Genomic DNA, 13,168 nt, shown 5'->3' on the forward strand with positions numbered 1-13,168 from the left:
GCTTTTGTTCTAGTAAACACAAAGGAAAATTATCTTTCAAATGATAAGGTATCAATCGCTTCCATATACAATAAAACTCTCAAATATATTTCCACACACTTGAAAGATGGGAAAGGGTAAAATCCCTACCTAGAGAGGCTACAGGGAAAAGTTAACCATACATGGTAAGTCTTTAGTAATTACAGCAGAAGTATTCCATTGTCTTACTTGAAGGTCCAGGAATGAAGGAGTGATCAATTAGAGGCTCTTGCCAATAAGAACACAAAAAGTTGAATGAATTACACAAATATTTTGGAGGGGTACAGAAACTTAGACTTCTAAACCTGTTACTTTCTTAAGATTTAAAATACTCTCTGGCTACAGATGGAAGATGAACACGATAGTATGCAATGATACTAAAATGATTTATTTTTAGAGGCATAAATCCATTTAGAAAAAAAACAGAGAGAATACAACAAAGCTAAAAAAAAAAAAACATGGGGAGCTTAGAAGCAGAAGGATTAAATATATAATGCCTACAATTTTAAAATCAGGAAATAGCAGCAAAAACGTTTCAGGAATGAAAAAAATACGCAAAAAATCAGCTAAAAGATTTAAAAGTAGACATCCTTTAAGAATAGAAATTGGGGAGAAATAGAGCAATAAAATGATTAACAACCTTGTGGCTGTTAAGTTCATCTGACTCTTCAAATGATGTACACATATAACTTTTAAGAAAATAAAAACTAAAAAATTCCTATCAAATGCACCTAAGGTTTTTGAAGTTGTTTTCTTTCCCCTCTCTCTCTCTCTTTTTTTATGCTTATTTTGTTTTTGAGAGAAAGAGACACAGAATCCGAAGCAGGCTCTAGGCTTTGAGCTGTCAGAACAGAGCATGACGCAGGACTCAAACCCACGAACCGTGAGATCATGACCGAAGTTGGATATTTAACTAACTGAGCCACCCAGGCGCCCGTTTTCTTTTTTCTATAACCGAGTGCTTTCCAAGTTTTCTTCAATGAACATCATGGAAGACACTGTCTTGCAAAAGAGTGAAACTGGACCATTCTCTTTCACCATACATAAAAATACACTCAAAATGGACTAAAGACCTAAATGTGAGACCAGAAACCATAAAAGTCCTTGAAGAAAACACAGGCAGTAATTTCTCTGTTATTGCTTATACCAACATTTTTCTAAATGGGTCTCCTGAAGCAAGGGAAACAAAAACAAAAAAAACTATTGGGACAACATCAAAATAAAAAGCTTCTGCACAGCAAATGAAACAATCAACAAAACCGAAAAGCCACCTATGGAAAAGGAGAAGATATTTGTAAAGGACATATCTGATAAAGGGTTAGTATCCAAAATATATAAAGTACTTATAAAACTCACCCCACCAACCAAACAATCCAATTAAAATGGGCATAAAACATGAACAGACATTTTTCCAAAGACATCCAGATGGCAAACAGACACACTGAAACGATGCTCAACATCACTCAGCAGCAGGGAAATATAAATCAAAACTACAATGAGATGTGTTACCTCACACCTGTCAGAATGGCTAAAATCAACAAAAGAAGAAAGAACAAGTCTTGGCAAGGATGTGATAAAGGGGGACCATCTTGCACTGCTGGTGGGAATGCAAACTGGAGCAGTCACTGTGGAAAACAGTATGAAGGTTCCTCAAAAAGTTAAAAATAAAACTACCAGCCCTCCCCCCAAAATACAACTACCCTACGATCCAGCAATCACACCACTGGGTATTTACACAAAGAATACAAAAATACTAATTCAAAGGGATACATGTATTCCAAAATTTATAGCAGTATTACAATAGCCAAATTATGGAAACAGCCCAAGTGTCCATCGGCTGATGAATGGATAAAGAACATTCCAATGGAATATTAATGGATTATTATTCAGTTATAATAAAGAATGAAATCTTGCCATCTGAAACAACATGGATAGAGCCAGAGTTGTGTGGCTCAGCTGTGCTGAGCAAATGAAGGCAGCAAAAAGACAAATGCCGTATGACTTCACTCGTAAGTGAAATTTAAGAAACAAGAGAGCAAAGGAAGAGAGAGAGAGAGAGAGAGAGAGAGAGAGAGAGAGAGAGAGAGAGAGAGGCACACTGAGAGACAGACTCTTAACTGTAGAGAACGGATGGTTACCAGAGGGGAATGGTTTAACTCAGTGATGTGGATTAAGGAGCGCACTTGGTGTGACAAGCACTTGGTGATACACGGGAAGTGCTGAATCCCTATACTATACACCAGAAACTAATACTACACTGTATGTTAACTAACTGAAATTTAAATAAAAACTTTAAAAAAGACATTGTCTTAGTTGTTTAAAACAACAACTACTTGATCTCCTTCCATTCTACTGGACCCTGATTTTCATCACTGGTCAAGTGGCATATGGAACCATGACAGGTTTAATTCAATCATGGTAACCGTTTTCCTCAACAAGGATTAGTTTACAAACGGGTAAGGGACAATTCTGGCTAAGACACATGAGGGCACATCTGCTAAGTAAGAGTGGTATATGTCAGGGGTGGGGTGAGGGTGGAGGAGGGTGAGGGTTGAAACGGACACTTTCTGGGAAGGTTATCTCTCATGATTTTTTTTTTTTAATTTTTTTTTTTTTTAAACGTTTATTTATTTTGAGACAGAGAGAGACAGAGCATGAACGGGAGAGGGGCAGAGAGAGAGGGAGACACAGAACTGGAAGCAGGCTCCAGGCTCTGAGCCATCAGCCCAGAGCCCGACGCGGGGCTTGAACTCACGGAACGTGAGATCATGACCTGAGCTGAAGTCGGACGCTTAACTGACTGAGCCACCCAGGCACCCCTCTCATGATTTTTTAAAATGTCATGAGAAAGGTACTGTTACCTTAAGCCTTTGGATGTTCTTTTTAGAGGCCATGATGTTTGTGGTTGCTATCACACCATGAAGAAAAATGCCTAAGAACAAAGCCAACATACTAGGCAGAGGAGACCTATGAAAAGAACCTGTGTGGCTCAGTTTCTGAATTAATTAAACCTAAAACCTCCCTAACTCTAAATTTCATGAAAGGAAAGAAAATAAATCTTCCTATTTCCCAAGTTATCTTTTACTTGAAGCCAAACACATCCTGAGATGTGTGTATTACCTCTATAATCAGAAAGAAGAAAAAAAAAAAAAAAAATCAAGTTCCACCCTGTATCATGGAGTACAACAGCTAAACCATACACCACAGTTCAAAAATCTTACAGTTAACTGATGCATGCTACTTGAAAATGTCTAAGCGCAGCTCAAGTATTCTAAACATTTAGTATAAGTAACTCTTCCTGTTTTGGATCCTGTCTCCCTTTCTCTCCATCCCTCCCCCACTCACGTGGATGCGCGTTTTCTCTCTCTCTCTCAAAAATAAACATTTAAAATAAATAAATACATAAAGCTGGTCTCCCACTTTACAAAAAGTGCGTGTGTGTGTGTGTGTGTGTGTGTGTGTGCGCGGGCGTGTGTGTGTGTAGGTCAAACTGGTGAATGAAACTGCCTCAACAGTGAACAGAGTACTGCCAGCACAGTTCTCAAATCTGGACACTATATAACAACCCACCATTCTCTAAAGTCAGGGAGAAAAAGAACTAAGGGGTGTCAAACTCAGAGTGAAGTCTTGCTCTTTAAGATTTCCTTCACCATCGGGGCTCCTGGGTGGCTCAGTTGGTTAAGCATCTGACTTTGGCTCAGGTCATGATATTGGTGGCTCATGAGTTTGAGCCCCGTGTCGGTCTCTATGCTGATAGCTCAGAGCCTAGAGCCTGCTTTAGATTCTGTCTCCCTCTCTCTGCCCCTCCCTCGCTCACACACAGTCTCTCTCTCAAATATAAATAAACAGTAAAAAACAAGTAAAAATATTTCCTTCATCATCTTTAATACTTAATAGGGCTGAAAATGTTTTCTCTCAAAGAAGTTGTTTGAGTCGGGGCACCTGGGTGGCTCAGTCGGTTTAGTGTCCGACTTCAGCTCAGGCCATGATCTCACGGTTCACGGGTTCAAACCCAGCGTTGGGCTCTGAGCCTAGAGCCTGCTTCAAATTCTGTGTCTCTCTCTCTCTGCCCCTTCTCCACTCGCACTCTGTCTCTTTCTCTCTCTCCAAAATAAAATAAAAACATTAAAATAAAAATTTAAATAAGTAAAATAAAAATTTAAAACAAAAGTTGTTTGAGGAATAGGGATCCCAGATATTAACAGTAAACTGTATTTTTATCTTGGTTCTGACACTTACTTAACGATCTTTTTATATGTATGACTCACTTTTAAGTTTTAAACATGTTTTCCCTGTATGTACACATGGGATTTCACATGCACTTTATACAGTTATTTAAGATTAAATGAGATCATGTATGAAAACGCTCTAGCACAAGTAACACTCAATATTTAATTGGATGAATGAGTGACTGGAGAGAAGATATACTCTGTTTATGAAGCAAATTAAAGACAGTTACCTGCAGCAAATCTCTGCTTGCATGTTTATCTAAAAGTGGTTGCCCTTGTATACAGAACATAACTATACATGTCTCTTATCCTAATAAATTCTTCCTTTGAATTCTGCCTTCGTCCCAGATCATTTTCACTTATTGACTATGAACACCTGGTAAACCATGTAATAACCCTAAAACAAAAATCAAATATTTGCTTTGGAACAACTTGTCACTACAAATGCATTTATGTGGGCTATTATGGAATTATAAAGCATGACCTGCTTCTTGACCTTCAAATATATTAATAAGAGTTTGCTAATACCCATTTTTTACAACTTGATTTTCTAATCTATAAAACATTTGACACTTATATAGCATGCAAGAAAATGCTGAATACAGTGCTTTTAGAGTGGATATCTGCCAACTTTAAAAACTTACTGAGAAATGTTGAAGCAATTCATCTTTTTCCTCCTCAATGAATCCCCCTACTGTTAGTGCTTTGGGGCGGTGGTCCACCACCATGTGATTCAGCGAGCCCCTTCCTCTTCCTCCACGGCCTCGGCCTCTTCCTCGACCTTGAGAGGACATAGTCTTTCCTCGACCCACAGGTAAAATGCCTAATCGTGCAGCCTGAATAACAACAAAAGGCAGAATATAATATACATTCTAGGAAGAACTGTGGAAGAACCTCTTAAGAACCTCTTAAATCTCACCTCAACCTGTAACTGACTGAGTTTTTTCCGTAACTCTGTTGTGTCTTCTCCTGAGGATAGCCTCTTATGAAGGTCCAGTTCAGTATCTAATAGTTCTTTCTGAGCCTTTGGAAAATTAAGAGTAAAAATGTATTTGTTAGATAACTTCCAAGATCTTATTCAGAATATCATACTTAAAGAATGACATAACATCTCTTTTGGCAAAAGGAGAATGAGAGGATGCAATAAACTGGAGTGTTTAAAGGAAGGTTCACTGTATGAAAACATACAGAGAATATAATGAAATCAGTAAAAATAAGAAGCAGTATTACTGCTTAAGATGGCTTGAAAATCAGACTCTGGAAACAGTCAAATGAGAAAAGGGAGCTGAGAATAATTTTCTAATAATAAAGAGCCATAAATCAAACTCAATGGAAGCAAAATATATACATAGGAAAAATTAATAATAAAAACATAAATAACATCTACATAACTGCTTTCAGATTTGAACTCTACAATATTGCACTTTTTTTGTGTGTGTGAGGGACAAACTATCTGTCTTTAGATGGTGTGACTGTGAGACTAATTTTTACTCCCATATTGTCTTAAAATTTTTTTAATTTATTTATTTTGTGATTGGGGGGTTGGGGGGAGAGAATATCCCAAGCAAGCCCCACGCTGCCAGTGCAGACCCCGACAAAGGGCTCCGTCTCACTAAGTGAGCCATGAGATCATGACCTGAGCCAAAATCGACAGTCAGACATCCAGCCAACTGGGCCACCCAGGCGTCCCTCTCTTCAATTTTTAAAATGTTCGTTATGTTCCTTCTATAATTGGGGGAAATTTCACTAAAAATATTTTTTATTAAACTTTTTCAATACAATCTTGAAGAAATACTTTATATCCCTCTAGTAATACAGAACCACAACTTCAAATGTATTATAATATTGGATATAAAAATTTGCACTCTATATATCTGACAAATTTATTATTTTGAGTTCTCGAAGGACTAGAAATTAAAATTCCACTACAGAGGGGTGCCTGGCTGACTCAGTCAAGAAGGGCATGTGACTCTTGATCTCGGGGTGTGAGTTTGAGCCCCATGTTGGATGTCAAGATTACTTAAAAAATAAAATCTTTTAAAAAAATTTTTTTTCTTTTTAAGTTTTTCTTTTTTTTCAACGTTTTTTATTTATTTTGGGGACAGAGAGAGACAGAGCATGAACGGGGGAGGGGCAGAGAGAGAGGGAGACACAGAATCGGAAACAGGCTCCAGACTGAGCCATCAGCCCAGAGCCCGACGCGGGGCTCGAACTCCCGGACCGCCAGATCGTGACCTGGCTGAAGTCGGATGCTTAACCGACTGTGCCACCCAGGCGCCCCTAAAAAAAATTTTTTTAAATTCCATGACAGAGCTGTGGTATAATGTAATCACTGTGTAAAGTAACTATTCTCCTAGGTAAGGAAACAAATGACAATTAATAAAATGAGACGTAGGGCGCCTGGGTGGCTCAGTCGGTTGAGTGTCCAACTTTGGCTCGGGTAGTGATCTCGCAGTTCGTGGGTTTGAGCCCCGCACTGGGCTCCGTGCTGACATCTCAGAGACTGGAGCCTCCTGGAGATTCTGAGTCTCCCTCTCTCTACCCCTTGCCCGCTCACACTCTGTCTTTCTCTCTCTCTCTCTCAAAAATAAACATTAAGGGGCGCCTGGGTGGCGCAGTCGGTTAAGCGCCCGACTTCAGCCAGGTCACGATCTCACGGTCCGTGAGTTCGAGCCCCGCGTCAGGCTCTGGGCTGATGGCTCGGAGCCTGGAGCCTGTTTCCGATTCTGTGTCTCCCTCTCTCTCTGGCCCTCCCCCGTTCATGCTCTGTCTCTCTCTGTCCCAAAAATAAATAAAAACGTGGAAAAAAAAATAAAAATAAAAAAATAAACATTAAAAAAAGTATTTTTAAAAAAAGAGACTTAAGTGGATTTGGAACTTTAAGTGGATTTTTACCCGTATTATTTAAGGCATTTTTACCCGTATTAAAGCCAATGATACCTTTTGAATATTAAAAGGAATGGTTTCACTGTATTATAGGATTAGAAAAACAATTGCTGAAATAGGAAATATCACTTTTTTTCCCATCACTCTAACAATTTCATATTTAGGAAAGGAAACCATACATTCAGTTAGTAAACATAATAATAATAAACCTATCTTTGTTCAAACAAGGTATTAGCACCTCTTTCAAAGACAAGACACAGCATCTGTAGGAACATTTAAAATTCTTACTGTCTCCCTGTTATACTATTAGTTACCTAAGGATTCCACTGTACTTCAAAGCACCAAACATATAACAGATGTTCAACAACTCTATGCTGAATGGAAAATGCAAATACATACCTCTGTTTTTGTCTTAACTTTAGATGGTGTGGAGACTGCGGAAGATGTTTTTAATTCATCTTTCAATTGCGAGATCTTTTCTCCAAGCTCTTTCAAAGTCTTCATTATATTTGCTCTTTCTTCTGGTTTCATGTTTTTGTTCTTTTCTAGCTTAGATATTAGCATCTATAAAATAAACAGAAAAAAGTAAAAACTATGCCTAGTAACTTTTACTATAACAAACCCTTATCAACTTTACTAAGAGGAATAGCTATAAAATCCATTGTAGAAAACAATTCCAGCAGGCAAATGAGCTCTTGTCTTACCTTTTGGCATTCTATTTGTTTTTCTAGCACTTCTTGCCTCTTTTTCCTCATATCTTGCTGTAGCTTCATTGCTTCCTATATGAATACGTTTAAAAAATTAGTAAGAGATAACAATATTTGCCAATGATATACTTGCAAACATTTGATACATGAACAACTCATTTTCTTCTGGATCATCCCTATGCTATACAAGACAAATTTCACTCCTAATCAAAAAACAGTTGAAACCAGAAATGAAACCTTTAATTACATTTTCTATGGAAGAGTTAAAATTTCTAAGTGTACTTTTAAAAATATTTAAAAGGCTAACTCCTAATTAGCTGTATCTATGACATTTATTCTTGAGTGACCTGAATGTACGTATGAGGAAAAACAAGGGCTGTTTCTACTTGCCAATGTAATAAGCCATCCCTGATTTTTCAAGTTTAAAGTTTAATAAATGTGAGATGCAGGCTAGAGGACAGAAATGATGGCAAATTCTACGGATTTTTGCCAGGAAAATATTGCCTCCCACCCCTCTGCTAATCAAATCTCCAATTATATGGAAATAATACCTATAAATATCTATTTGATTTAAAATCGTCTATATGAGTTTATATCTAAGATAACAATGAAACTCAGAAGTCATATGAATACCAATTACATAAACATTATACTTTATACAAAACACTAACTTACAAAAGCAAGAGAGGAATTAAAAGAAGAAATAATGAAATAAAACTGGTTCTTCACCTTGAAGAAAAAAAAACAGGACAACTCAGTGCTATTTATTTTTACATAGAAAAAAAATCCTTCCTTGTTCTTGATGTAGCCTCTGCAAGGCAACTGCAAAATACTTTTTTGTCTGTTCACCTTTTTTTTTTTTCAAATGTACACTCCATCGAGAAGCAGCTAAATAAACATAATGTAGTTCTAGAACATGAACTATTCAAATGTGTTAATAAAATCGCTTAAGAATTCAATGGGTCCTTCCCTCTTTAAGGAAATTAGAATCAAGGCTGTTACCTGTTTCTTTTTAAGAACTTCTTGAACATCATGAGATTTAGACCCTGAACAAAGTTTTGAAGGCGTCTTTAAGTTTGAGGAGCTGTAAATCATTTTTGGATGGCCTGGAGCTGAAAATATCTATGAAACACAAGAATAATTAAATTAAATATTAGAAACGCTTTAAGGTAATTTTTTAGAAAGACTGCATGTATTTCTTTTGGTTCAGGAGTTAAAGTTTACTTTAAAAACTTCATTTATATAACTGGTTTTTATATATACATAAATTCAACTGTAATTCAAATACAAAAACAAAATTTTAGCAATAATGTTTCTGAACGCAATCACATCCTTCTTCTTCTATTTTCTTAATTGAGAAAAAAGAACCACAGCCACTTTTATCTAGGAGCAGGCCTGTACTCATAGCGAAGCCTTACTGTCCTCTCATTCAACAATTTCACAGATTAAGAACCTCCAACAAACCAACTCTTGTGACCGCGATGAATCAAGACAAAAACAAAAACAAATCTACAATTCAGAATCATGACTGAGCACAGAAAAAAACAGGAATACTATTCAAACAGTTAAAATAACAAGTCCCTTTCTAACCTGGCTAACAGCAATGACTGCAGCCTCTTTACCAATTACATCTTTAGTCTCATTCTACTTTTCCCTCCTTCTAAGTTAAGACTAATTAAGACATCTGGTCATAGAATTATTCCTATTTCTTTAAACCCTGATCCAAATCACCTAACACAGGATTAAAGTACTTCCTCATCAGAATCTATTTAAATTAAATGCTATATGAGGTTATAATCAAACATAAAACAAGTAGTTAGCTCACAGGTCTGACTTTGCAAGCAAAGTGGTGGCCATTTTTACTCTGGTTGTTTTGGTATTTAGACTCCTTTCCCGTTCTGAACAGACCACTCTCCAGTTAATCTTCCCTTTTTTAAGGCATAGCAGAGCTACATGGCACAGTATAATCTCTCTGGTTCAAGTCTTTCCTAACACAAATGGCAACACCTACAATTTACTGAGCACTTAGTATGTACTTAACACTCCCCTTCCATGCTTTACTAACATGAAATTTTTTTAATCCCCAGAGCAACTTATTGAAAAGGAAACCAACGCTCCCAAGTTATCTAATACAGCTAGTAAGAGGCAGGTCAAGTCAAATAGGGCTGTCTGACTTCCAAATCTGTAACTATCTTTGTTTTGCTATCTTTTCATAATAGAATTTTTGAAACAACAGAGTTATACTACAAAGGTGATGTACCCATCACTAAGCACCAACAATTATCAGGACATAAAATAGAGTAGTTCCCCCTTATCCAGTTTGGCTTTCCACGGTTTGTTACCAAAGGTCAACTGTGGCTCAGAAACTCCTTCTGACTCATGAGGAGGTCATTAGAAGCCTAACAATACATCACACTGCCTATATTATTCACCTCACTTCACCTCATCTGGAGGCATTTATTTTATCATCTCACATCATCACAAGAAGGATGAATATGGTACAGTATTTTCAGTGACTTCTCCTTTATTAAAGTATATTGTTATAACTATTCCATTTTAATATTATCATTGTGCATCTCTTATTGTGCCTAATTTATAAATTAAACTTTATTATGGGTATGTACCCATATTATGGGTATGTACAAGAAAAAACATAATATATACGGGATTTGGTACTATCTATGGTGTCACGCATCTAATGGGAGTCTTAGAAAGTATCCTCACAGATAAGGGGAGACTACTATACTTTTGTTTTACCTAAATCCCTAACTCCACATTCATATCAAACACTATGTTTCTATGTTTTACATGTAAATATTCAGTTGTATCTCTAAAAAAAATAAGGACTCCATTCTTTTTAAAACATAACCACAATACCATCATCACACTTATAACAACTCCTTACTATCATTAGACAATCACATCTCATGATTGTATTATAATTTTTTTTTTAGTGTTTCTTTTTGAGACAGAGAGACAGAGGGTGAATGGGGGAGGGGCAGAGAGAGGGGGGGACAGAGAATTCGAAGCAGGCTCCAGGCTCCGAGCTGTCACCACAGAGACAGGTGCAGGGCTCAAACCCACAAACTGTGAGATCATGACCTGAGCTGAAGTCAGACACTTAACGACTGAGCCACCCAGGGTGCCCCAAGATTGTATTATAATTTTCTAAACATTTTCTGCCATTTGAATTGGGCTCTATGAAGGTTCTTCTACAGGAACTTGTTATATCTCTTTAAAGTCTCTTTTGATACCATTTCCTTTCTCATCTCTTTCTTTTCCTTGCAAACTGCTTTTTGAAGAAATCAGGTCATTTATCCTGTGAATTTGTGTTCACCACAAAATTCTATGATACCCCATAACATGTTTCTGTGTCCTCTGAATTTCCTTCAAATTAGTAGATCTAGAGCCTTTATAACATCTTCTCAATCTTTTGACAGGATTCCAGAAATTGTTGACAACTTTGTTTTCTGGTTGAACAAAGTAATTCTAGGGTCATCTGGAATACTGCCAGCCCCAGATCTGCAGACAGCCATTTCTTCAAAAAACCCTTGGTTCCTCTGAGTGCCTGGGAGGGGGCAGGGGGTAATTACCCTTGGACTGATTATTATTTCTCAACCTTTTCAGTGAATAGAATTAAGAAATGTTTTGGAGCTTTTTACTGCTTATTATTTTTTATGATAAAACAGTATGTGAATGTGTATCAATACAGCTGATCCTTGAATAACTCAGGGGTTAAGGGGCACGGACCCCAAGAATAAAAAATCCACATATTTAACTTCTGACTTCCGCAAAACTTAATTGCCTACTGCTAACCAAAAGCCTTACCGATAACATAAACAGTCAATTAACACGTACTTTTTATGTTACATGTTTTATATACTGTATTCTTCTAAGACGCTACAGAAAAGAAAACGTTAAGCAAATCCTAAAAGAAAATACATTTACAGTCCTGTGCTGTATTTATTTTAAAAATCCATGTTTAGGTGATCTGCACATTTCAAACCCATGCTGTTCAAGGATCTACCATACTTTCAATTCAAACATAGGACTACAGTGTTTTCACTTAATCTACCATACACATCTTTTCCACCACATTGAAAATCGCACTTGTCAGTGACACCAATATAACTTTTCATTTGATTTATCCTACAATGCTCACAAACTGTTTCAGAATAACATTATTGCTGAAAAATACTTTTTAAAATTGTTTTTTTGAACTCAGGGTTCATCTCATTAGGAATATATATTCAAATAGCTGTATTTTAAAGTACTCTCTAGGGGCACCTGGGTGGCACAGTCGGTTAAGTATCTGACTCTTCATTTTGGCTCAGGTCATGATCTCGTGGTTCATGAGGTCAAGTCAGGGTCTGCACAATCAGTGTGGGATTCATTCTCTCCCTCTCTGCCTCTCCCCTGCTCACAATGTCTCTCTCAAATAAATAAACTGTAAAAAATGTAAAAGGTACTCTCTATGCAAACATATTACTTCATTTGTTTCACTTTTCAATTCTTAGACATTACTTTTTTCATTTTATGACTGAACGCAGCATTTACATGGTTCTAAGACAAATCTACAAAATAAGACATAGTCAAAGTTGTCTAGTTTTTTCCATCCTTGCCGTAACCACCAAGATTTAAATTTTAGGAACTAAAAGAAATTTTTTTAATTAATTTTAGGATTTTTTGTTTCTGCTATTAATCAAATACTTAGGTGTTCAATGGCCCTACTTACTTACATTAACAGTGGCTGCCTATATATGTTTTGTACCATTGTATTTTTTTTTTTTTTTTTACCTAATACAGCCTCATGATCACCTCATAGTACATAAGAAGATATTCCTCATTCTGTTGTAAAGTTGCACTTTTGCTACTGTACTGCATTTTAAGTTAACTAGTCCCCTAACGATGGACATCTGGATTGTTTCCAGTCTTTTGCTATTACAGTCTACACTTACTAGCCTGGTACGTATATTTTTTCGTAGTTTGACAAATGTACTTTTGGCATACATTCTGAAAAGGAGGGTTACTGATTTAGAATAAATGCATACATAATTTTGCCAGACACTGCCAAATTTGCTTTCATGGGGGTTGTAACATTTAGCATTTCCATCAGCATCTAAATTCTCAGATCTTTTTGGAAATTATCCTAGTTTATTATGTAATTTGAAAAATGGATCTAGTTTTATCTTTTCTACACGGCTATTCAGTTATCCAAATACATTTATCAAAAAGTCCATATTCTCCCCACTGACCTGAGATACTCTTTGACATCTAATAAATTCCTATTTGCAAATGAGTCTATTTCTCATCTTTTACTCTATTTCA

General features: G+C 36.6%; 1 protein-coding gene across 4 annotated transcripts in view; it reads right to left on the bottom strand.

Moving 5' to 3' along the window:
- RBM27 (RNA binding motif protein 27) overlaps window positions 1–13,168 on the bottom strand; it is a 75,140-nt gene that overhangs the window by 8,396 nt on the left and 53,576 nt on the right. For all 4 annotated transcript variants that reach the window (XM_040453663.1, XM_040453646.1, XM_040453653.1 and 1 more), the window contains 5 exons: window positions 8,843–8,962; window positions 7,838–7,912; window positions 7,533–7,697; window positions 5,167–5,271; window positions 4,892–5,083 (listed from right to left, as the gene is read on the bottom strand). In XM_040453663.1, coding sequence (XP_040309597.1) covers window positions 4,892–5,083; window positions 5,167–5,271; window positions 7,533–7,697; window positions 7,838–7,912; window positions 8,843–8,962 — 657 coding nt within the window. The remainder of the gene's footprint in view (window positions 1–4,891; window positions 5,084–5,166; window positions 5,272–7,532; window positions 7,698–7,837; window positions 7,913–8,842; window positions 8,963–13,168) is intronic.

This window comes from Herpailurus yagouaroundi, unplaced genomic scaffold, assembly GCF_014898765.1.
Source record: "Herpailurus yagouaroundi ecotype Mexico unplaced genomic scaffold, PumYag 29, whole genome shotgun sequence".
In the NCBI taxonomy this organism is placed as follows: domain Eukaryota; kingdom Metazoa; phylum Chordata; class Mammalia; order Carnivora; family Felidae; genus Herpailurus; species Herpailurus yagouaroundi.